Here is a 25,509-nt window from a genome sequence, read left to right on the forward strand (position 1 = left end):
GACCTTCAAGCTCCTCCAGTTCCAGCCCCCTGCCACGAGCAGGGACGCCTTCCACTAGAGCAGGTTGCTCCAAGCCCCTGTGTCCAACCTGGCCTTGAACACTGCCAGGGATGGGGCAGCCACAGCTTCTCTGGGCACCCTGTGCCAGCGCCTCAGCACCCTCACAGGGAAGAGCTTCTGCCTCAGAGCTCATCTCAATCTCCCCTCTGGCAGGTTAAAGCCGTTCCCCTTGTCCTGTCCCTACAGACTGTTGTCAAATGCATAAATCCAGAACAGCCTCCCTCCTTCTGTGGTGCTTTCCAACCTGAAATAAAGGTAATTTTAGCCATAATCATATAACCTGGGAAACTTGCTTATTTCAGGCTGAAACCATACTGTCACTGAGTATGGCTTCACTGCAGTGGCTGGTTGGGGTTTTTTGTGCTCTGTCCTACAGCACTAAGAGCTCATACATCCTCCTGAAGGTTCTTTTGACGCAAATTTGATTTATCATTTTACTCCTACAATATTTTCCAACACTGATGCGGTGACTTTCCTGTCTCTCCAAGTTGTTCAATGGACAGAGTACCACAGAGGTTCAAGGTCACAGCAGCCCTTTATTTAGCGTTGATCCTGAGGAGTTTCTGTACCATCACAACACTCTTTTCAACGATGCCATCTTTGTGTAGACACAAGGGTTCCACCAGCTTTTGCTTCAGGTTCATTCGCCAGGTAGTAAAAATAAGACAGTTACGAAGGAGCAGAGCTGTTCTCCAAATTAAATCATTTCTTAGCCCAAACCTGACACAATCTAACTCCCATCAGCTGGAAAGCACAGGACTTCTTCTTTCTGGTCAGGCTGGATCTGGCATGGCTCATGCCCATGTATCAAATCTTCGCACAGAGACACATCCATGAATAGGAAGGGGACAAGGGAGTTTGTTATCGATGACCTGGCACACATCAGTGTAGGGATCAAAGAGGACTACGATGGGGAGGGCACCATTCCCCTTCCTCTGTCCAACGAGATAAATGCGTCCGTTCACAGTGCTGCATCCCATGAAGAACTTGTGGGTCAAGCATTCCTCATCCACCCGGGTCCATTCATCTGTCTCCACATCGAATCGAAAAGCTCCTCCTCCTATGGTGTATAGAGCACCATTTAGTGATGTGATGCAGAGATCATACCTGGGAGGGAAGAAACCCTTGATCAGAATCAATAGAAAGATCTGGCCCTGAAACATTCAGTGTGACCTTGGTCCTCAAATCAAGAGTCCTGATTAACAGAGAATCATAGAAGTGTTGGTGGACTTCTGGATTTCTCTAGTTCAACCTCTTCTTGGAGCAGGACCAACACTAAGAACCTTTCCTCTCCTGCCAGGTTCCAGAAGATTAATCCTTACCTTGGAAGTGGGGAGAATGAGATGACATCCCAGCTGTCTGTCTCTGTGTTCAGCCGTTGTACTCCATCATAGACATGTCCATTTTCATCCAGGCCACAGACCACATAGATCCTGGTTCCCAAGCTGACCGCATCTCCCCTCTCCACAGGCTGAGCCATAGGACTCATGCTTTCCCACTCTGAGTCCACCAAAGCCATGCGCTCCACTGCTGGGATTATCCCTTCATCTGTGCTCCCTCCAAGCACATACAGGTAGAGCCCTGCTCCTACTGCACAATGGCTATTGCGGGACTTCTTCATGGCAGGGCCTTCCAGCCAGCTATTGTCCAAGCAGTTGTAGGTAAGAACCCAATCCACACTATACCATACAAACTCATCCCGGAAATATCCTCCTGTCACAAACAAGAAGCTCCCTGGAAAGACAGCAGAGGAAAATACTTGTTACATGAAGGCTAAAAATTGCTCCCAAGAGCTACAGCTTCTCATTTCTCCCTGGGCTGTACCAATGAGGTGCAAGATGAGCAGAGAAAATTACTGCTCTTTCTATCAGTTTGCGGTATTTGATTCCTCATCTGCACAGATATGCTGGGCCTGCAGGATGCAGTGAGTCCTTCCAAGTCTGCTCCTGCTCTTCAACAAAATCATGCAAACACTGACTGGAAAGAACCTCTTGGGATCTGATATCCAAACTCCCGCTTGAAATGGCACTATCGCCAACACTAAATAAGGGAAGCCATGGTATTGTGCTGTCTTGGAAGTCTTCAAGCATGAAGATTTCACAAAATCCATGGGCAAGTTTAACTTCATGGCAACTATAAATCAGAAGTCACCATCTGTCAAAACCACCATGAAAGAGAAGGCGAAAAAGGCTGCCTTAAGTGAATTCATTAGACTCACTCCAGATAAAGTTAATGTAGGTAATGTATTAGGCAGAAGCTCTTCCCTGTGAGGGTGCTGAGGCGCTGGCACAGGGTGCCCAGAGAAGCTGTGGCTGCCCCATCCCTGGCAGTGTTCAAGGCTAGGTTGGACACAGGGGCTTGGAGCAACCTGCTCTAGTGGAAGGTGTCCCTGCCTGTGGCAGGGGGGTGGAACTGGATGAGATTTAAGGTCCTTTCCAATCCAAACCATTCTATGATATTCTGGTTTAATAGTTTCTGCTAAATGAAAAAGAAATATTCACCCTTGTTTAACATGCTCCTAGAATTAAGGAAAACAAAACCATTCTTTGAATGAATAGAAGCACAAATATGAGTGAGGTTTTAGTAATGCTGAACAGCACAGATTTACAGGAGAAGCAACTGAAGTCCCTGCACTTGCTTCTCTCAGCCTCAACTTGTATCTGCATTTGCTCAGTCCCACTTCTGTGCAAGTTACCTACTGCTGCCACTGCATACTGGGTGAGGTTCCTGCGCTGCAGTGGAGAACAAGCCTGCCAGGTCCCTGTTTTAGGGTGAAAGAGAAATAATTCTTGCTGATCCTTGTCATGCTTTCCTCCCAGGACGTATAAGGTGTCATAGCTCCGACCTGCATGAGGACACAGTTCTGTATTTTGCCAGCTGGGTGGAGGACAGCGGTCTAACTTCTTGATGAGGCTGGAGAAGGCATCTGCCTCCCCAGAGCACTTGCTGCGCTTCACCAGGAAATCGAGGAAGGACAGACTCAGAAAAGTGACCCTGACGTGGCCCACCAAATCCAGGAAGTCTTCCTCTCTTGTTGCTGGGTCCTCCATGATCCACCTCATAACACTGTCAAAAACCACATCTTCTCGTGAAACGAAGAGGTCATCGCTTTGTAGGAGCTGCAGCAGCATTTCTTTGGGTAGTGCCTTAAATTCTTCCTGGCACATCACCTCCCCCCAGTGAGTGAGAGCCACGTTCATAGCAGAGGCATAGAGCTCTATAAAGGCAAATTGCTGCGAGTAGGTCATCAGGCCCAGGCAGTTGGAAACATGCAGCTCTCTCTCCAGAAACTTCTCGCACAACAGCTTCACTCTGTCGAACTGAAAGAAATCAGCTGTTTCCAGTAAGCTGGTCACATTTTCTTGCTGTATAAGCACTTGGGCTGTGCGAGTAAACTCAAGCAGCGCCTGGAAGGGCACTGCATCAATCCCTCTGATCACTATGTGGTGCTCAGAGCTCTCTCGTGCTCCCCCAAAAAACATGGCTTCAAAATAACGACTGTGTGCGGAAAGTGCCCTGCGGCTGACCTGGAAGAGGCTCCCTCCAACCTCAAGAACTGTGTCTGCAACCGTTTCTGTCTGAGGTCCCAGCTCCTCTGGTTCTTGTGCAGGCTCCATGCTTCTTGACTGCCAGGCAGTTAAAATTAACTCAGCCTTTACACAGCCTTTACTCATGTGAGGTCTCTGGAAACATTATCCCCCCAGCTAGGCTCAATACAAGATAAGTCAATCTCGTGCTAAAAATAAAGTATGTTTTCTACCCTCCTGCTTTGCTCTTCAGTCTTTCCTGCTGCTTTCAGAGCAGCAGAGCTGTATAACCAAAACTCCACACTTTTAACTGGCACCTACCTCAGCCAGATAAGACCACAGTGAATTAGGGGAGCTCTTAGCCAAGCAAAGAGCCTGGAGTACAAAGAGGAAAAAGGAGGAACAATCAAAATTGCCTTAAGCACTGACTAAACATGAAGAAGCTGCAGAAGAACATTGAACCTGTATCCATTACAATACTTTTCACTTCTGCAAATCAAAACCATAGAGAGACTTCCTGGGAACAAAACCACTGATTTCCCCAAAGCCACATCATTCATCAGTTCAAGTTTAATATTAAATTCCAGAATGCTGGCAGTATTTAGTATATATTTAACTGTATGCATTTAGTAAGAGATGGGGGAAGGAATGAGCTCCCATTCAAACCTTGATGCCTATCACATATTTGGTCATCCTCAATCTCAATGCACTAAAGAAGCAGTCACAGTACAAGCAGCAGCTCACTGATTCCACACAGTGAACTTTTCCAAAGTCTTTAGACCAAGCTATTGAACAGAGAGATTTGCATAGTGACCTTGAACTAGTGCCCCTTAGCCCAAAGAACCCATTCAGCAAGACTCAGTCCCATTTCTCAGTGAAGTCTGGCAAGCAGAATAGCGCTACCTGAATCAAGAGCACCCTTTTGACCCTCGAGGTTTCCTCCTGCATCTCTGCAAGAGGCTTCTGCAAATCCTGTTACCAATGGGTTTATAGTCACATCTCGTGAGACCCCCCCTGCAGGCCTGCCCCCAGCTCTGGGGCAGCAGCACAAGAGGGACGTGGAGCTGCTGGAGCGAGGCCAGAGGAGGCCCCGGAGCTGCTGCGAGGGCTGGAGCAGCTCTGCTCTGGAGCCAGGCTGAGAGAGCTGGGCTGGGGCAGCCTGGAGAAGAGAAGGCTCCTGAAGGGGAGACCTTAGAGCAGCTCCAGTGCCTAAAGGGGCTACAAGAAACTTGGAGAAAGTCCTTCAAAGGAATGCTGGCTCAGTTCCTTCTGCCTTGCTCTCTCACATCTTTCCTGACTTTTATTTTTGTGGGAGATGGAGCATGGTTCCTCACAGCAGTGTGTTCTAGTTGCATCATCCTTCATTTTCCACCTCTTTGCATTTTTCTGTAGTGTCTGTGTAAAATGTGGCAGACCCCTCGGAAGCAGATTCAAAGCCTGAGTAGAAAATATATTTTAAAGACAGCATTTGCAGGTTTCTGTATGTTGTCTGCGGACACACATATATGTGGATTCATCCACCCTCTGCATTTTCTGAGCCTTGGAGTCAGCAGTGACATGTAGATGAGGCTCTTAGTGACATGGTTTAGTGGTGGCCTTGGCAGTGCCTGGGCAACGGTTGGACTTGATGATCTCAAAGGTCTTTTCCAACCCAGTTGATGTTATGATTCTGTGTCACACCTCCAGCAAGTTTTTGAGAAGATTTTTCCACTGACATAAGCCTAAAAAACATCTGCATCATGCAGAACCTGCGGAAAGCAGACTCTGCTTTAGGTGTAATTCATTTTTACCTTGACTTCCGATTTTGTGTTCTACTATGAATTCAGAAAATGACATCAGATACAATAAAACACAAGGTGAAAAGTCATCCAACCCTAAACTATCTCCTTAAAATGTTAGTATTGTAACACCCTTAACTTCCAATTTTGAAAATGAAACCTCAACAAAATGAATCCATCCCTATTGAAAGCTTCCATTTAGACTAAATGATAATTTCTGGTGGAAAAATCATGCACTTGGAAGAGTTTCAGTTGCTTTCAGTTTTAGGAGCCGTCTCCCTGAAGAGACATTCAGTTACCATTCAGTCCTTTAGACACAGGAGCTATTTCGTGTGACCTATGCATCAAACACAGCTTGTATGAATTGGCCAGGCCTTATTTGCAGAAATGGTTTCTCCTTCCTCAAAGCTTGACCAATTTATACTCTACAACTGAAACCTTATTTCCCAGTTAAGCTTGTGTCTTTCACATGCAAGTCCTTTATGAGGCGGCTGGCAACGATGGCCAGGACCTTCTGAAACTGCAAGTCAACTAAATGTTCAGCAACTGTCATTTATGATCTCATGAATCTTTTGGGAAGGTTTTGAGATAGATAGCCACAGTTGGTGTCATAACTTCAACAGCTTGTTCAAGCCCTCTTCTCCTGTTTGCAGTGAGACTTTGCTAGACCTCTTTTTTTGTTTCCTGGATAAATGATCATAAAGAAGTAAAACAATGGTCCCAACAGGAAAAGTGAAGAAAACAGCTCCTAAAGTGACTAAACTGCCTGTAAAGACTACAATGAAGTTCACTTCCACCTATACATTGGGTGATGCCTCAGTCAGGCTACTGTGAAGCAACCTGTGAGCCTGTCTGGCCTTTCCACCCAGATCCCATTCAGCCTCCCCTCTTATAAGAGTCTGCTCACCTCTTGGTGTTCTGCAGCAAGACCCGTGTTACTCTTTGTTCTTTGCCAGCTCCTCTGCTTCACTCCTGTCGCTTTCCTCCGTGTCACTTCTGGCATCTTTTCTTTTCTGGAGGAAAGAAGGACAATTTAACTGAGCTGCAAGACCTGTGTCATGGTGTATAGCAGAGGGGACTAGTCCTGTTTTCCTTCACAGCGCTGCTGTGTTAAAAGGACAGTTAAATATAAAAATAAGAGATGTGATCATGTCTTTAAAGCCAGTGTTGGGATTGTCCCTGCACTGGGAGGCTGACTTCAGTTGCCAGAGGTTGACTTTTTCATGGCTTCATCTAACTTTTGAATGCTTTTTTTTCTCGTTACCCTAATAATGTTCTTGTAATGTGACCTTCTGAAAATTAGTATTTTTTCTACATATACCTCTACCATTCTGTGTATTTTGCTGCTGTTGAAGTACTGTTTAAACTTAAACAGGGGCAGTTTAGGTTGGATATAAGGAAGAAGTTCTTCCTTGTGAGGGTGGTGAGGCCCTGGCACAGGATGCCCAAAGAAGTGGTGAATGCTCCATCCCTGGCAGTGTTCAAGGCCAGGTCAGACAGAGCCTTGGGCAACATGGTCTAGCGTGAGGTGTCGCTGCCCATGGCAGGGAGGTTGGAACTGGATGATCTTAAGGTTCTTTCCAACCCAAACCATTCTATGATTCTCTGAAAAATAGACATTCATTTCCTCTCCTCCTGTTCTTTCAAGTCCAAAGCATCTCCCCACTGCTGCAATCTTGGACTTGCCACTGCCTTGGCAGTACCAAGGAACCTGCCCCTCGGTGCTGGGGTGCTCCCAAGTGTCCCTTGTTCCAGGATCCAATGCATTTTTACCTAGTAGAAGCCAAATGAGGCAGATCTCTGTTGGCATGGCCCAGTGTGGCTGCAGGGGGAGGGTGTGCAACCTCCTCACCATGCACGCTGCATGTGTCTCGACCTTGGCCATGGCACCCGAATGTGGCATCCACCGATAAGGTGCAATCAAGGCAGGTTACCTCCTGCTAGTTAAAGAAGCACAAAAGAGCCCAGACACTCCAACCTTTCAAAAGTCATTTATAAAGACTGTTTACATTCAGTAGTACAAAATGATACACAACCATCCCTCCTGCACACATCACCCGCAGAGGAGTGGCAGGATTGTAGACTCAGATAAAAGGAACACGACAGGATACAGAACGTGTGCTTTAAACATCAAATTAGCTCAAGGGTTCAGAGACAAACTACCTATCTTCAGCAAATACGAATGTAAATGATGATGCAGGAACAGATGCTTTCCTCCCAGAGCATGTTACTGCCCTGGAATCACGCACACTGGAACCACTCTTCCCCCTGTGAAGTGATCCAGTGTATTTTAACTGAAACCCAAGATGAGCACATACAAGCTCAGATCAAAGCTCTCTCAGCCACATCTCAGGTGAAGCGAGTGGGTTGCTGAAAACCCTCCTCTTCTATGCTGTCACTTACCTTTTAATTTGAAACATGTGCTCCTCAAATCACATGTTTCCTTGGTGCATGTCCTTCCCCAGTGAGCACTGGCTCTTACTGGACACACAGAGGAAAGTGTCAGCATGGCCTTGGCAGTCAAACTCCCTGCACTCATTGCAATGAATCTGTTAATACTTTGGTTTCATAGAGTAATCGATCTATAAACCAGAAATTCATGTCATACTAATTTAACTCTTCTAAGGTATTACAGAATTCAAAGTCTAAGACTACACAGGATGTAAGATATAGGACATCTAAACAAACTGAATCAGAACTGCATCATGACTTCATGGACTACTGCTTTAAGTTTGCTTTTCTTGATACATCTAGGCTAAGGCCCTAGAGTTAGAAGGCCATATCAAAGCATTATTCCATAAGGTTCAGCAGACCTTCTCTGGATCCTTTTTCCTCTGAGGACAGGGGAAATGTATTCCCTTCTTGCCACAAGCTGACTCTGTAAACATTTCCTGCTGTGCCAATCACTAGGTGAAAACATGAGCACTTAAATCAGTGTGGTTTTCTAGATTACCTAGTTTCTTGTCACCTCCCTCCTGCTGCGTTTACTTCCAAGACAGGTTTAAAGGATTACCTGGCAGTTGAGACAGAGTTGCCTGGATTTTCCAGCTCTTCCAACTATGATTTGGGTGGGCACTCTCTCCAGTGTGGGCTTTGGAGTTCCCACTTTTGTGGCAATAATGCTGATAACCGAAGGGACTGAGATCCATGCCATTACAAAACTGGTCACAGGGCACACAGCAGCATTTCCCTTGAGAAGAAAATGTTTTCTCCTGTGTGTTTCCAAAGCTTCTATTTCACTATGCTCAGTTTTAATCTTCTGTGTATGGGCACCTGTCTCCTCAAAGGTTTCCCCCCACATTAAGATTTAGAGTCTCACACTTACTTGTTAGCCATAACCATTAGTGGCAATGGGCCAGGGCCTCCAGAGGCTGGTAAAGGCTAAACAGAGTCCTTTCAAACAGTACTATGTGGTTAAAACTTGACGCTGTCAGAGTTTATCCACCTTTTTTTTGTTTTTATAAAGCATTTTTCAAGATTAACACATTTAACTGTGGTACAGTCTAACACAAGTCAAACCACTTTGATCCCTTTCTATCTGCTTCAAGGCTACAACCTACAGTAAGCTTTTATTGAAGAAAGACCAAAAACTTCCTCCAACTATCACTGACCCTAAACACTTCTGTTTACAGGAAGCAGGAATTCAGCTATGATACTGCAATTGCACTCCAATTTATCTACACAATAAGCAAAACTGTTTCTAAAGACAGTGAACTGGGCTAATGTAAGACCAGATCAGAAGCACGGGCGCAGTAGCTATCTTTCCTTGACATGGCCATTGGTGAGATGGGTTCTGTTGTTCAGTGGCTCAGATCCATTCCTCTGGATACAACTGTTGCTTGTGACGTTGCTGAAATATGTGATCCCATTTTTCTCCTTTTCCCTAATCTTCTCTTTTTCTTCATCCTTGTCACTTTCTTCTGTGTCACTTCTCATGTCCTTTTCCATCTAAAGAAACACGTAAACGAGAAGCAATTCAACACAGAAGTCTGCACAAGAAGCAGTGCTGGCTGAGCCACAGGATGAACACTCATCTGCTGCCTCAGATGAATGCGTGCCTCAGCCTTTGGCGCACAGTTCTGCTGTGTCCTTTCAGCTTTTACATCACCTTTGGAAACAAGATTCTCTCTGTCTCTTTGATTTCAGTCTCAGTGTAATCCTAGCTGTGATCATGAAATCATGGAATGGTTTGGCTTGGAAGAGACCTTAAAGCTCATTCACTTCCAACCCCCTGCCACGGGCAGGGACACCTTCCACTAGAGCAGGTTGCTCCAAGCCCCTGTGTCCAACCTGGCCTGATAAACGTTACAAATTACAGTACTGGCTGAGAAGCAGCACCAAAACACACATGGCCAGGACTGAGGACAATCATATAAGACTGAGGAGATCCATACTGGTGCTTTGGGCATAAACATTTGGAAGAAGGATGAGGGAGGCAGTTAATCATGCTCTTTTACATGTTCCAAAAGGGACAAGGAAATAGCTTCTGACCACGCTTGGTCTGGATGGCTACAGGTTGAGCACACTGCTTTGGACAGTTTGGAAGCATTTGCTTTCAAACAAACCAACAGCTCAAAACAAAACCACTTGGCTCTGGTTACACTCATTTTTATGTCCTTTTGCTATTGACTGAGAGATCTGTAATCCACTTTTGCAAATATTTAATTAATTGCCTTAAAAGAAAGACAGAGAGGAAACAATGTGATGACAGCTTAGAAAAAGCAGCCCAGCACTTGCTGGCTTCCCAGGCTGTTTCTACTCCGCAATACAAGATGCCAGAATTGGGGACAGATGCACAGTGTCACACTCCTTGTTGGAAAGAGTGCTCCAAGGGAAAGCAGCCAACCCCTTCTGTGACCTGAGCTTTGGAGACTGCTCAGGAGGATGTCTGTTGCTGCACAGACACCTGTAGTCTCCATTTATTCTGTCCGTTTTTCTTGGGATATCTCTTGAATCCTATTAAGAAGTCCATTTGGTCTGATGCTCTTTCTAGAGATCACCCAAATGCAGACAGGATTTGTAAGAATCTAAACTGGCACTGAATTCAAACTGCCTCCAAGGACACTCTGGGTGGGAGATGCTGTCTTCTGTGAACAGCCTGGGCCTTGTGTCATTCTGGAACGGGCAGTTTAGGAACTATGCAGGGATCTGCAGCATAGGGACAAATAGCAATCAATATTCCTAATTTTATCATGGCCACAGAATGTGGCTGAGGCCTTAAACCAATCAAGATTCACAAAGGAACTTGTATGAATCCCAACAGTGTATCTCAGGCTGCCTGTATGAGGGAATGAAACTTGTACTTCAAGTTGAAGTACACATCTAGGCTGGGTTCTCATTCCTGGGGATTGGGGGACATCACGTGAGAAGGTGGTGCAGATCATCCTGCAGCCAGAGAGGAAAACTGGGGAGATCAGAAAGGCCCGTGAGAAGAATGTGAACTTCTGACTGGAGTGAGAATTTCACGGCTCTCAAAAAGGGAAGAATGTCTGTTCTTGCTGATACTGCTTTGGGCTACTAAATACCATCATTGAAACAGATCTCTTTAGGATGATTTTTCTTTGTTATTCACTGCTCAAAATGGAAAGCTCTCAAATATATTTTTCATAAAATGCGGCAGGTGATTTTTTGGTAAAATAGGAAAAATTCTGGATCTGCTTCAGTATTTTTCTCCGTGATGGTTCATTTCTTTCTAATAAGGCTATTTGTTACCTCATCATTTTACACAGTAATACCTGCAATGGTAATTCAGCCCAAACTAGGATTAGTAAAACAGTAAGAGGGCATCTTCAATTGTGTCTTCATTTTCTTCCCTGTGAAATTTCTGTTTCCTGATTTGCAAGGAATTTGCTCTGCACTACCTTAAGGGAAGAAAAGGGGACAATATGGATGAAGATGAGCCTTTAATGCGTTTTCTCAGTTCCCATAACACAGAATTCCCCAGTTGGATACTAATAAAACAACTCATCTTGGGCTATGAGGTCAACTCCCGCAAGGCACTGACTTCCTACTCTTGGACTGTGTCTTCGGCATGTGGCCAATTTAAATGCCATTAGGTCATGTCTTTGATTTTGGGAAGAATTTCATGCTGAGCAGCAGTTTGGTGTCACAGCAAATGATGGGTCAGAAAGAGTGGGAACCACTTCCCTTAAGTTTATACAGCTGCATCTCAGACTTTCATCTAGGGTTGCTCTGTGACTGATGAACAGCACTACCTGGGTGAAATATGGAATGGATTATCCTTTGGACTTCTCTACTGCTCCAAACAGTCCAGACAGCTAGTTTTGTCAGAAATATCTACTCTGTAGACATCTACAGCACTGTAAGACAATCCATATGAAACATGTGTTAATGATCTTGATGATGAGGCACAGTGTACCCTAAACAAATGTGCTGAAGACACAAAACTGGGAGGAGTAGCTGATATGCTAGAGGACTGTGCTGCCACCCAGAGGGACCCTGGCAGGATGGAGAAGTGGGCTGACAGAGACCTTGTGAAGTTCAACAGGGGGAAGTGTGAACCCCAGGCACCAGAACATGCTGGGGCTGACCAGCTTCTCTAAGAAAAACCTGAAAGTCCTGGCAGACACCAAGTTGAACACGAGCCAGCAATGTGCTCTTGCTATCCCTGGCCTGCATTGGGAGGAGCATTGCCAGTAGGACGAGGGAGGTGATCCTTCCCTTCTGCTCAGCACTGGTGAGGCCTCACCGGGAGTGCTGGGTCCAGTTCTGGGCTCCTCAGTGCAAAAGAGACATGGACATGCTGCAGAGAGTCCAGTGAAGGGCCATGAAGATGATGAAGGGACTGGAGCACATCATGGATGAGGGAAGGCTGAGAGAGCTGAGACTGTTCAGCCTGGAGAAGGGAAGGCTCAGGGAGATGCTATCAATGTATATTAACACCTGAAAGGAAGGTGTAAAGAAGATGCAGCCAGGCTCTTCTCAGCAGTGCCCAGTGACAGGACAAGAGGCCATGGGCACAAACTGAAACACAGGAGGCTCCCTCTGAACATCAGGAAACACTTCTTTACTGAGAGGGTGACCGAGCACTGGCATAAGAGGCCCAGAGAGGTTTTGGAGTCTCCATCCTTGGCAATATTCAAAAGCTGTCTGGACATGGTCCTGGGCAACCTACTTTTAAGTGGTCTTGCTTGAGCCAGGGAATATGGATAAAACTTCCAGAGATACCTTCCAACCTCAGCCATTCTGTGATTCTGTGATCTCAGTAATACTGTCATTAAAAATCCTGTACTATACAGAAAGCACTTTTGCACTGGCCTCACCAATCACAACAACTTTCCCTGTCTTAATTTCTTAGTTTTGTTACAAATGCAAATCATCCTGGAGCAAGTGCTGGGACCCTTACTCAGATGTCACTGGCTTTGTTCACAGAAATCTCCCCTGGAGTCCAATCCACATTTTTCTTGAATACAAGCATCAGAAGTGGACCCAACAGTGTAGTAACTATTTTTGCTCAACTTTCCCTAATAATATTGAGTGTTCCTTTCACCCCACTCTTAGGAATGTACGTGTTTTATTCCACTAGGGCAAGAAAGAATCCATCCCAGATGAACCCCTGTGCTCCCAAGCCGTCTAAGGTGGATCCTCCCTCCCCATGGGACGTACAGGGGACTACAAACCAATCCATACCGTGCCTCTGAAGATGAACATGTAGACCATGTGAATAATTAGGCAGGACCAGAAGACATGGAGCAGCTGCAGAGTTATCAGGAGAGCATTCACGAAGTAGTATCCGAAGAAGGGTTGGAATATCTCCATGGAGTAATAGTAGGTATTATAAAGCACACTGCAAAAGAGAGGGAATTGCAGTGGAGGGAAAGTATGTTGTTAGTATGGCCGTAATTAAGCCCTAGAAAGCTCTAGTCACAGAGGAAGTTTAAGGGCAATCACCTTCTTCATATATATAACACATGTGAGCCAACTCCCAGTTTCTCACCAGAAGTAAGAGGGTAGAGCCGAGGACTCCTCCTCTGCAATATTCTTCAGGACTTTCAGGCTACTCTATGAATTTCAAGGCAGACCACCCTCCTTTACCCCAAGGCAGCAGCAACAGCCATGTGGCACTGTGGCCTGTGCAAAGGGTAGGGACATATGCTCAAGGACTGAAAAGCAAAGGCTGCAGCAAAAGATTTGGCACCCAGCTGAACGATCCTGTCTCTCAGAAGGCAGCTTTTCCATTTCCCTCTACTGCAGCAGACTCACGTGTAGGGGAAAACGACCAGGCGGCTGATGAGGAAAACAGCTGAGAAGATCATAAAGAGGCTGTCACAAGTTTTTTTCCACTTCATGTAATTGAATATCTTAGTTGGCTGGAAGGAGAAAGAACAATAAAACAGCAGGCCAAGACAGTGAGTGCATCTGCACGTGCTCCAGGGTGCTAAAGAGCCAGATATGACACAATCTGCATGCAGTCAATCATGCCTCTTCCTGGCTGGTTGCAGGGCACCCTAGGCTGGGTGCAATCAGTATTGAGTTAGCTGGGAAACACCATAACGCCAGGCCCACACTGTGCTAGGTCAGAAAGCACCCTTTTGGCTGAAGAGCACCACTGCCTGGCACGTAAGCTGTGGAGCTCACCTCTAGGAAGCAATCAGAAGCATCATGAATGACCATCACCAGGGTCCCAATGCGGATGTAATTCGCACAGTATGAGAAGCTGATCAGGAAGATGGTTGCAGCATGATGGACTATCTGCTCCTTGAAATCCTGATGAGAAAGGTGACAGCAGTGAATAAAATCCATAGTGCACCTTCTGCCCTGGTTAAAACGTGCCTCCTGCAGGTAGCAATGAAATCTCTCTACTCAGCCACTAAGAAACCTCCCACTATAAGGTATTACCCATAGAAGTTTTCTACCCAACACATTCCAGAAACACAGGCAACCAAGAGACCAGTTTATGGTGTAAACTGAGGATCTTACAACAAAGAACACTCCCTCCCTCCCCCAGTAATGGTCCCAGGATGATGCAAATCAGAAGACAGAAGAACAAAAGCCAATGATTCAACATCAAGACAGCTTCCTTTCCATCACAAAGCAGTGCCCATGTGCATCTCTGCTCTGTGCCCCTGTTCCTACCTGTTTGCACAATCATCTCATACCCCCTACTCGCTGATGGAGGCTCAATCACTCTTTATTTACAAGGGTACATTTGCAGCCTCAATGCTTGTGTATGTAACCATGCAGCATCCTCTCTGTGGGGCACTGGTACCTAGGTGCACATGCAGCTTAACTGGCAGAGAATCATCTCTTTTCCCCTGTCAGTGATTTGTGCAGCCCAGAAGAGGCCCAGAAGAGTTTTTAAGTTTGGATTGAGCACTCTGCAGTAGTTTGTGCCTTTCTATGTCAGGGTTTGTATTCTCCACTTCCCACAGGAGAGGGAAGCCAGTGACTGGGAATGAGCAAGGAAACAGTCCCCCAGAACCTCAGAGTAGCACTATACACTGCTCTTGAAGATGACTCTCAGCCTTCAGCCTCTTTGTGCTTGATTCTTCCCTAAGGCTTGCCACTCACCTTCCTCTTCACATCAAAGGGCAAGGTGAAGACCAGCGACCAGTAGAAGGAGAGCTCCAGCAGGTAGTACCAGAACAGGGAGGGCTGGAGGGGCTGTGAGAGAGGGAGAGACAGTGAACTACCCATCAGATAAAGCAGAGCAAGGGCTGGAAGTGAAGGCTCCTTCCTAGGCAAAAGAATATCAGAAACCAAACCAACAAAACTGGTTCTTGCAGCTTCAGGGGGGGAATACTTCAATTGAACAATGTAGTTGCTTACTAAATGTCATCTGTGCTGAGGCAAAAGCAAATAGCCAGGGGAATTCCACTTTGCTGAATCATGTGGAACATTTCAGGAACCACCAGGAAGATCCTGAATATTTTTTGTGCTTCTTTAGCACTGTGCAGATTCCTGAGCAGTCATTCTAGAGCTTTAAAAACTACACAAACCATTTCACTATGGTGAAACAGATAAGTAGTAGCTGAATAAATGATTCACTGTTTAGAATTCGAGGAGATGCTTCAGCCACCTTTTACTCTAGCACTGACTTTTCAGTTTAATCAAACCAAGAGGGGGAAAGCACATCCCCAGTGCGGGGTTGCACAGCTGGAAAACTAAAAGCTTCGACCCACTCAGCAAGATATGTGCTATTTAACAAGGAATTTCTCACTGTTGTGGCACTTTATGGCCTCTTTAAACGTGAACTTATTTGATTATAAAAAAATTACTATGACAAAGAGGCTTTGCAACTACCATTTCTAAGAATTAGGGAGGATGGTGCTCCCAAATAGCAGTTTAACTGAGCATTCTCTACCCAAAACATTCATGAATGGCCTTCATAGATTTTAGTTTGTCTTCCTTTGTACCACCAGTGACTGGCCAGGAGAGGAAGCACACCTGGATGCACTGATGCTACCAGGGGATATTAACATCTCCCAGGCTGGTGCGTGCTGTTCACACTGGAGATTATCCAAACAGGAGCTCTGGATTAGAAGGGCTTTCTTTTCCCCCCACAGATAAGATAATTTGGGAGAACTGCTATTTCTTTCGTCATTGTCTGTATCAGAGGGCACAGTGTGTTTAGTAAGAACTGTGTTTAAAACATTCTTTGCTCTTGCTAATGCACGTTTCTCCTTGACCTTTCTTGCTCTTTGCCAGTGGGACATTATGAGCTCTGGTTTGGGTCTTTTCTGTTTGTTATAGATGTTCAAAAGTGTGTGTATTGTGTTTATATGGCAGTGGGGCTGCAAGGAGTGGCTTCTGTTAGAAGACGCCAGAAGCTGCCCCATGGCTGACAGAGCAGAGATTCTCCTGCAGACCCATGGAGGTCCATGGTGGAGCAGATTATCTGGCCTGTAGAAGACCCCTTGCTGGAGCTGGTGGATGTGCCCAAAGAAGACTGTGACCCCACAGAGAGCGCACACTGGAGGAGGCTGCTGACAGGACCTGTGATCCTGTGGAGAGGAGCCCACACTGGAGCAGGTCTTCTGGCAGGACCTGTGGCCCCACAGAGGATGACCCTGGAGCAGTCCCTTCCTGACAGACTGCACCCTGTGGAAAGGACCCACAGTGGAGAGGTTCATGGAGGACTATGTCCCGTGGGTGGGACCTCATGCTTGAGCAGGGGAAGACTGTGAGGAGGAAGGAGCAGCAAAGACAATGTGTGATGAACTGACCACAAGCCCCATTCCCGTCCCCCTGCAATGCTCAGGAGGAGGAGGCGGAGAAGTCAGGAGTGAAGTTGAGTCCAGGAAGAAGAGGGTAGGGGGAAGGTGTTTTTAGATTTGTTCTCATTTCTTATCATCCTGCTCTCCTTGGGGAGCACTGTGGACATGAAGGTCCTACACCTGGGTTGGGGCAATCCCAGGCACAGCTACAGGTTGGGCAGAGAAGAGATTCAGAGCAGCCTGAGGAGAAGGACTTGGGGGTGTTGGTTGATGAGAAACTGAACATGAGCAGCTTCAGTGTGCACTTGAGCCCAGAAACCAACCGTATCCTGGGCTGCACCAAAAGAAGTGTGACCAGCAGGTCAAAGGAGGTGATCCTGCCCCTCTACTCTGCTCTCGTGAGACCTCACTTGGAGTACTGCGTACAGTTCTGGTGTCCTCAACATAAAAAGGACGTGGAGCTGTTGGAGCAAGTCCAGAGGAGGCCACAAGGATGACCAGGGGCTGGAGCACCTCTCATACGAAGACAGGCTGAGGAAGTTGGGGCTGTTCAGCCTGGAGAAGAGAAGCTGCGTGGAGACCTCAGAGCAGCTTCCAGTGTCTGAAAGGGGCCTATAAGGGTGCTGGGGAGGGACTCTTCATTAGGGACTGTAGTGGTAGGACAAGGGGTGATGGGTTCAAACTTAAACAGGGGAAGTTTAGATTAGATATAAGGATGAAGTTCTTCCTTGTGAGGGTGGTGAGGCACTGGAATGGGCTGCCCAAGGAAGTTGTGAATGCTCCATCCCTGGCAGTGTTCAAAGCCAGGTTGGACAGAGGTTTAGTGACATGGTTTAGTGCGACGTATTCCTGCCCATGGCAGGGGGGTTGGGACTAGATGATCTTAAGGTCCTTTCCAACCTTTACTATTCTATGATTCTTCAGTATAGCCGAAAGTACATAGCATTCAAAGCATGTCCTCTGCTCTACATACTCTCCACTCAAGTCTTCACTTCTCTTCAGGTATCATTTCCTTCTCTGGCCTCAGTCTCCTCTACAAACTAAACATTGGAGCATTCCCATTTTTCAGTTTCTTGGCTCACCTGGTCAGAAGTCTCCCTTCCTCTTAATTTCTCCTCGTGCTTTCCAGACAATGTTATTGTGTTTAGATTATACTAGATACAAAGATATTGTCCCTTGATGAGGATCTGGCTTTGAATTCTTAGGGCTCCTGAGTCTGAATTTAATTCAGTGCTCTTTCTTTTGTCACTAGTATAACCTGATTTTCAAAAGACAGTACATGAATTATAACAGCAATTTTCCCTCTTGCAGGACTCACCTGTTGTGGATATCCTGTCCAGCACTCTCTATGGTCCCAAAGCCAAGGCTTCTGCAAAGAAAACACAACACGAATGTGAGAATGCTTGATGAATTCTTCTCTCATCAACTGCCTCACTCCTTCAGTTTGTTACTACTACAAACTTTGTTGTGTTTAATTAAAGGCAGAGATGGCCACACTGTCTGGAATTCAGTTGCAAATAGGTTTCCACTACAAGAACTTGCAGCTGCTTGTGACGTTACCAGTTTGTGGCTATTGAGCTGAAATTTCACGTGCTGTTCAGCCCAGTTCCAAATAAAATAGCTCAAAGAAGATTTATACCAACTCCTTGCAGTCTTCTACAAGTTTGGGGTGGCGGCGGGGATGTTTTGAGTGTATTAAAATACACTTACAACTATTTCATTAAGAATCTCTGTGTTTGGACAACAACACTTAAATGTGGTAAAAAGGGTGAAAACTTGTGTGTCAAGAACATGTTTTTTCTTCTAAATGTGAGGATCATGCTGCAGTCCGTTAAGTAATGAACCTCTGAGAAGATCCTACTGTGTCCACACTTCATATACAACTGGCAGTTGAGAACCTGACAACTTGGAAACTTTCACAAAAACATGGCAACTAAAGTCCCCCAAAGTTCTTCCTGCATGGAGCATGCTCTGACCCTTTGCCATGTCCAGATTTGATCGGAGCATACAGTGATGGAACATATTCTATGCTGCATCTGTAAGGGTAATTTTCTAGATCAGTTCTACAAGGCTCCAGATATCAGAGCTAAGGAGATATTTCTTCTCCCACTGAGCACCTGCTGGTGCATGAGCAGTACAGAAGGGAAGCAGGAAGCAGTGGTTTCCACAAGCAGCGGTAATTAGGCTGTGTAGACACAGCCTCCTGCTGGCTGGAAGCGGGGTTTGGCATAGGATTTACAGCAGATACAGGTACAGAACCAGGAGAGAAGTGTGATATAGAATCAGAGAGGGCTAAGCAATAACTCTGAAACTACGGCACACTGTGTTACCTGAACTAGAAAGGAACCCCAGATCTCTGAGTTTCATCATTCCTCTACTCTCAGCAAGTAAAGCTGTTTTCTGGTGGCCTACTCTGAGATAAGCAGGCCCAGAGGAAACCACGAAGATGCTCCAAGGGCTGGAGCAGCTCTGCTCTGGAGCCAGGCTGAGAGAGCTGGGCTGGGGCAGCCTGGAGAAGACTCGTGAAGGGGAGACCTTAGAGCAGCTCCAGTGCCTAAAGGGGCTCCAGGAAACCTGGAGAGGGGCTTTGGACAAGGGATGTAGGGACAGGACAAGGGGAATGGCTTTAACCTGCCAGAGGGGAGATTGAGATGAGCTCTGAGGCAGAAGCTCTTCCCTGTGAGGGTGCTGAGGCGCTGGCACAGGGTGCCCAGAGAAGCTGTGGCTGCCCCATCCCTGGCAGTGTTCAAGGCCAGGTTGGACACAGGGGCTTGGAGCAACCTGCTCTAGTGGAAGGTGTCCCTGCCCGTGGCAGGGGTTGGAGCTGGATGAACTTTAAAGGTTCCTTCCAGCCCAAACCATTCTACCGTTCTGTAACTTCCTACTGCTACCTGGTATTTCTCACTCATGGGACAGAAGTCTTTTGCTTTCAGTCTAAAGCTACTAAGATAAATTTTAAACACGTGCTTTTTTCTAAAGAAAGAAGGGTGTCCCAGAGAAACAAATGCATGTTAAAATACCGCTCAGATTACAAAGTAAACATGCAAAAGTCAGGAAATGTCATATGTAACAACACTTTGTCCCATTCATTCTTTGTCCTTCTTTTTAACGTAGTCATTTTGTTACAACTTTAGCTAACAGAATAACACGCTATCTGCTACAGGATCTAAAGGTGCTGTCCGTAGATGCCTCCTTCTCTTGCAAAAACTGGGAGATGTGTACTGAAGAAAGACTTTTCTGAAAAGTGGAGATGATCTTTTATTCCTAGAATGGCCAGAGAAATGCAGAAGAACAGGGTTTTGCCTTCAATTTTGATGTACAGATTTGTAAAACACTACAATTGGGATTTAGATACTTTCACTCCTCTGCTAGCTCATACTCCTCGAGTACCTTAAATTCTGACTTGAAAGTCAGTCTAAGTTCAGAAGTTCTTGTTACAATAATGAGAAGTTACAAGCATCCTTTGTGCCTGCTGGCTTGGGATCTGCAGGTTTTCTATTCCTTACCACCTCAGAAGGTGCCAGTGTAAAGCTCACCTAAAGAACTGGATTCAGGAAAAGAGCCAGGAGAACTTCTAACATACAGTCAGAGGACGGCCAGTGCCCCTAGTCTCAGCTTACTGATCAGAGCATATTCATGGCTTCTATTACCTCTTCTGCCTGTTGAGGCAGATCAATTTGTATCAAGAGAACTCATTATTTATCAAATTGGAGAAAAGGCAGAGGCACGAGCTTGAACCAATTACACCTTGGGCAAGGAAAAGAAAATTAACAAATAAAGTGATTAAATTGCAGTCCATGCTCCAAAGGAAACCTGAGTTTTTTACCTTAAACAGATATCAGATACAACTCACTACCAGGCCCTGCAGCTTCCATCTGAGGTAAGTGTTCCATGTCCTACCCCACAGAAATGTATTTTTACACAATCCCAATTGTCTTCTGCTTTGCCAGAAGCAGAGGAAACCTCTTGGTTTTGAGCTGGAATGTTTAAAACAAGCACGGTCCAATCTGTGCGTGGTCTTTTAAATGTGTTGTGTAGAGGATACACACTGACCTGGTGGGAAAACCTCTATGAGAAGGTCTGAAAGGACCTGTTTGACAACACAATCTGTTCTTGCAGGCACTGGCTGGGTAGAACAGCAGGTGGCACTGCTGGTGTACTCACATCGTACAGGACAGCAAGTCCAGTGACGAAAGAACTGATGTAAAATGTAAACCTCCAGCTACAAACAAACAAAACAGAGCACGTTAGAATGCCATTCATTAACCACCGCCCTGCGATTCTGTGTAGCAACCCTACCCGTTCAAAGAATGGCACTATTAAGGCAAAGACATATATCACTGTGTTCAGCGTTTGCCCATAACAGGAGTGGCTGTTTGCATGTCAGTGGCACATCCAACAGATCACAAAGAGCAATTGTTCTGCTTTAAAGATGAAAATACAAGACTCCTGCTGACTAAAATCTCCCAGATAATCATTCCAAACCTGCCCAGCACTAGCAGCTGCATGGGTAAAAGTCGAACAATGCCAATCTCTCTCCTAGGCTTTGGAGATTGGGCATGCTTAATTCATTATCATGTAAAGTAATGAATATGTCATGCTCGAGCTCAGTCAGAAGCTGGTAATGGTTTAACCACATTAAACCCACATACAAATACATAGGAACTGTTTGCCAAGTTCAGTGGGCTGAGGCAGGTCACCCTGAATATACACACATAATAAGGAATGAAGGGAATTTTACCCCAATGGGACAAACAAGCTGTTAATAAACCAAACACATGAAATCTTCAAAGGAGAAAAACTGTCTAAACCAGTCCTTAAATTTCCAAACATCTCTGTAACAAATCAGAAGTAACTTCATTCTGAGAAAGAATAAGACTCTACCCGCCAATGACACCCCCAGGAGCTCCAAGCCAGACATAACCTGTGCAAAGCTCCTATGTCACATCAGACAGACATTCCTTCTACAGACTGTGCGTGGTGACAGAGGGCAGGTGGAAGGACTCCATCCTCACTGAGTTGAGTCACTAAAGTATTTACTGTTTCCTATTTATCGTAAGTCAGCTGAGCGCAGGAAGAACTTAGATTTCATCTTCATGGAAGGAGATGAAGCAGATTGCTTTACAACTCCTTGCCCACAGATTTTGCATGTCTAGCTGCAACTACCTGGAATATTATAAATAAATTAGAGTTAAATTAGGGGTTTTAAGCAGGGGTTTTGAATGAGAGGTTGAGTGCTAAGTGGAGCACAAGGTGATTAGCTCAAAGTTGATGCCTATCCTACGGTTACACACTTTTAGACAAGTGAATAGCACTGCAGGTATTTAATGATTTCATTTATCTCTGTGGCATTCCTCGGAGAACCTACTTCCTTACACAAAGAGCAAAGCAGCCACTTATAAGAAAGACACTTCAAGCAAGCTCGGGAGAATCCTCCTTTTCTGTGGAAAGCTAAGCCAGGCCTAACATTCACAGAACCGGCTGACATGAGGTTTATTTTGTACATCCACCTCATCAGGAGGATTTCCACTGTTTCCAAGAAGAATTTTGCTCTTTGGAAAACACAAGCTTTCACACAAGCCCCTTTTCGTGCCACTGACAGCAGACTACTATCTAGCCCACTGCCTGTGACTTCTGAAAGCAACAGTGTGCAGAACAGTTGCAGAAAAGATGCAGCAGAAGGAATAAGCTTGCAGTGAGGCAAAGGGAAGTCATGGGAAAGGCAACAGAAAGGTTGTTTTGGAGGCAGCAAAGCAGCAAGAAGCAATAAGATGCAAAACAGTAGGCAGCTTTTCAGGTACGACTGTGTTTCAAAGCAGAATGCCCACTTAGAAAGTCAAAACCAGAAGTACTAGAAGAAATAAAGGTGAGAAAAGAGTAAAAGGAGACTTGGGAGTGAAAATAAAGGGCAAAAGCAAGGAATGTTTCAGTGACAGAAAAGCAGCAGAGAGTCGCAGAAGAACTGCAACGCAGGTGGGGTAGGGAAGACCCAGGATGCTCTCTGCATAGGAGTGGAGGGCAGACTGGGGAGGTGCTGGAGCTGGGATGCTCCCTGCATAGGGGTGGAGGGCAGGCTGGGAAGCAGTGAGCTGCCCATGGAACTCAGCTGTGGTGGAAGGCCCCTGCCGCTCATGGCTTGTGCTGCTGCTCACCAGGCCTCGCAAAACTTCTTGGACAGGCTGGGTCTGTCCGTGTTCCTCCGGCGCCGGAACCACCTCTCCACCTTCCTCACCGGCAGGTCGCACTGCTTGGCCAAAGTGATCAGCTCGCCCTGGAAAACAGGTGAGGAAGCAGGGTTCAGATCCAGCCTGGAAGGTCAGATGTGGCAATATGGGTATCTTGCCTGACCACAGAGCCCAGCTGGAGGCTCCTGAGAAACCCAAATGTGCTCAAGCTAAGGCATTTTGCACCAAGCTGTCCATTCTTAGTGTAAAAATCTCTGAGAGCAGAAAATCTTTGGCTCCTGTGGCTGGCTGGGGTTGGGTGGCCAGTGCTTTAGTGGTTCCTGCTGCTTCATTGAGCTTCTAAATATGAGTGGCATTACCCAACTTCAGAATTCCGTGCTCCAGGTGTGACATTATTTGGCACAATAATAAGACACAAGGGCTCAATCTAGAGGAAAGCAAAGAAGACAGGACTTACCTCGCCAGGGTTCTTGCAGCGTGTACTGTAGAATGTTTCTAGCACAGGGTTGGGCTGAGCTTTTGGTCTCTGCTTGTCTCTCACACCCAGTTTGCTACTGAGGGGCAGGGCTATGGCTCTGCAACAGAAAAGTAAAGGCTCAGCCAAAAACAGAACAGTGATTTCTGATATTGCAGCATTGTTTAAACATGATGTACTACATCCCAGCTGCCTCCCACAGTTTGAATTTAAGCACAAGTATCATGTCAAGGAGGTAAGATGGATAAAGAAACAGAGAAGAAAAAAATCCCAAACTTACAGCAAGAACAGTGGGACATGTCCTGAGCTCTGTGCTCACTTAAGATTGGGAAATGCTATATCCTGCTTTGCCAACTTCTGAGTCCACCGTGCTTGGGCATCCAGGATTATGGCACGAAGCCCAGGCACGCAGAGCCAGCCGCGATACCTATCGGTGCTCTTTGGCTTGCTTACAGCTTATGCACAGTTACACGTTGTTGATACAGCCTAAATGATAAGGCCACTGCTCCTTCTAAAGCACTGAACATACACAGCATCCACTTGAACTCAGGACTTGGCTCAGGATCAAGAGGGAGTCTCTATCAGATGTGTGATATGAAGGCAGTAGAAAGGTCTTGCTGAAACAGGAGGTCACTTGGTCTTCACTGGAGTAACTTAGCTCTGTTTTCCTAATGCAAGTCAAACATGGGTTGTAAAATAAAGACATAGCAACTAGAAACCTAGTCACAGGAGTGGATACTTATGCTAGCTGTGCATCTTCAGCCCTTTACAGGGGAACAATGCAGGGCAAAAATACTGCATAGATAGAAAATACCAAGTGGTGACAAAACTGGGCATGGAATTGCTGTGATCAACAATTCAACTCCTCCACTACACACGCTCTCCTCTCCCTCATCAATGGGGTGAAGTGAGGTCCCGCACAGACTCTGCACAAACAAGAAATTTGGCTTTAAGCTGACAAGAGGGTAGATTTAGATATTAGGGAAAAATTCTTCCCTGTGAGGGTGCTGAGGTGCTGGCACAGGGTGCCCAGAGAAGCTGTGGAAGATGGTTGGAAGGGACCTTAAAGCTCCTCCAGTTCCAACCCCTTGCCACAGGCAGGGACACCTTCCACTAGAGCAGGTTGCTCCAAGCCCCTGTGTCCAACCTGGCCTTGAACACTGCCAGGGATGGGGCAGCCACATTATTATGTATTTATTATTAGGAAATAAACCCTTTATTTGGTACATTTCAATAATTAATCCTTAATATATTTCTTGACTGCACCTGGAGCTATTACCAGGAGCAGCAGCAATGAGATTTTGCTCACACAGCTGACTTCCACCTTTCTTTCGCACAGCCAGCCCACCAGCCTGTATGCATATCAGTTGTTATTCTTCATCATCTCTAGGAAACTCCTTTGGCATCGCTGGCTACAGGAACAATCAAAGATGTACCAAGACCCATGAAAATGATACTATTCTACCATGAGAGAAGGGCCAGGGGTACGTGTGCTTGCTGGCTACTTTCCAACACCCAGTTAACACAAAAGCCAGGTGTAAACCTTGATTAGTTTCCATGAAATTCAGCAGCACCCTGGCACTGCTGCAACCAGCAGATGCTGGATGGCAGAGGAATATACCCATCACTGAGAACTTTGGGTTTCAGCTCTGACTGCTCTTAAGAAATGTTCAATTTATATCTTATGATTTGTTTACTACCAAAGGGGTTAGCAGTGACATTGGACCAGCAGGTTCTGTGCTTATAACAATGACACAGTATTTCGATGATGTCCGTAACTATACCTATAAGACTGAGAGAACATTTACCTTAAGCTCTGCAGTAGGTCTTGGTTCTTACATTAAGTGGTTCCTTGAAGTGGGCCTGAACTTTCTTTTTAAAAAGCAAGTTATTGGATACAAGCTCCTCTGACGAGGAAGATGTAACCAAGTTCTGTTGCTGAAGAAGAACCTTATTGCACCTTCTTCTCAGTCCACATCAGGAACTGAAAGGTCTGAAATTTTCCAGACACATTAAAAAGAAAGGGAATTTTCCTGCCAGGTGTCAGGGCAGTTTGCCAATGAGTATTTTAATTGAAAAACTGTTTAAATTATCCTGACCAATTTCTTAGTTTTGTTTAATCCCTGTCTTCTCTCTCCTTCCTGCTGGTTTGTTACGGTCATGGCATAAAATGTCACTATAACAGAAACAAGCCAGTCACAGTTGATGAAGACAGGGTGTAATTAACCAAAGTTACAACTACTTTGCTGTTGAGGCTTTAAGTTTAACCATCAATTATGGGACCAATCCCGTTTTTATGACCATCAT

At 45.8% G+C, this 25,509-nt stretch overlaps 3 protein-coding genes across 5 annotated transcripts in view; all 3 read right to left on the reverse strand.

Annotated features, from left to right (window-relative positions):
• Positions 1-7,087, reverse strand: part of SPPL2B (signal peptide peptidase like 2B) — a 33,419-nt gene extending 26,332 nt beyond the window's left edge. For both annotated transcript variants that reach the window (XM_030509625.2, XM_030509623.1), the window contains exon 1: positions 7,077-7,087. The gene's annotated coding sequence lies outside the window, so the exon portion shown is untranslated. The remainder of the gene's footprint in view (positions 1-7,076) is intronic.
• Positions 598-3,763, reverse strand: LOC115618256 (kelch-like protein 24). Its single transcript, XM_030509631.1, has 3 exons — positions 2,756-3,763; positions 1,383-1,794; positions 598-1,167 (listed from the first exon to the last, which is right to left on the reverse strand). Exons 1-3 carry the CDS (start codon positions 3,732-3,734, stop codon positions 855-857), a joined length of 1,704 nt encoding a protein of 567 aa, XP_030365491.1. The 5' UTR covers positions 3,735-3,763; the 3' UTR covers positions 598-854.
• A 253-nt stretch (positions 7,088-7,340) lies between the features above and the next one.
• Positions 7,341-25,509, reverse strand: part of CERS4 (ceramide synthase 4) — a 38,169-nt gene continuing 20,000 nt past the window's right edge. For both annotated transcript variants that reach the window (XM_030509628.1, XM_030509627.1), the window contains 9 exons: positions 23,185-23,302; positions 22,695-22,813; positions 20,707-20,764; positions 17,861-17,911; positions 14,897-14,989; positions 13,964-14,092; positions 13,589-13,695; positions 13,016-13,172; positions 7,341-9,313 (listed from right to left, as the gene is read on the reverse strand). In XM_030509628.1, the coding sequence (XP_030365488.1) occupies positions 9,122-9,313; positions 13,016-13,172; positions 13,589-13,695; positions 13,964-14,092; positions 14,897-14,989; positions 17,861-17,911; positions 20,707-20,764; positions 22,695-22,813; positions 23,185-23,302 (1,024 nt within the window). In that variant the 3' untranslated portion in view covers positions 7,341-9,121. The remainder of the gene's footprint in view (positions 9,314-13,015; positions 13,173-13,588; positions 13,696-13,963; positions 14,093-14,896; positions 14,990-17,860; positions 17,912-20,706; positions 20,765-22,694; positions 22,814-23,184; positions 23,303-25,509) is intronic.

The sequence above is a fragment of the Strigops habroptila genome, chromosome 20, assembly GCF_004027225.2.
Source record: "Strigops habroptila isolate Jane chromosome 20, bStrHab1.2.pri, whole genome shotgun sequence".
NCBI classification, from domain to species: domain Eukaryota; kingdom Metazoa; phylum Chordata; class Aves; order Psittaciformes; family Psittacidae; genus Strigops; species Strigops habroptila.

Bases quoted from the DNA above. Each gene is read 5' to 3' on its own strand.
- LOC115618256 (XM_030509631.1), bottom strand. From the start codon at position 3,734: ATGAGTAAAGGCTGTGTAAAGGCTGAGTTAATTTTAACTGCCTGGCAG. The intron at 1,795-2,755 runs GTAACTTGCACA...CTGTCTTTCCAG, and splicing joins GTATGCAGTGGCAGCAGTAG to GGAGCTTCTTGTTTGTGACA. The intron at 1,168-1,382 runs GTAAGGATTAAT...CTTCCCTCCCAG, and splicing joins TCATTCTCCCCACTTCCAAG to GTATGATCTCTGCATCACAT.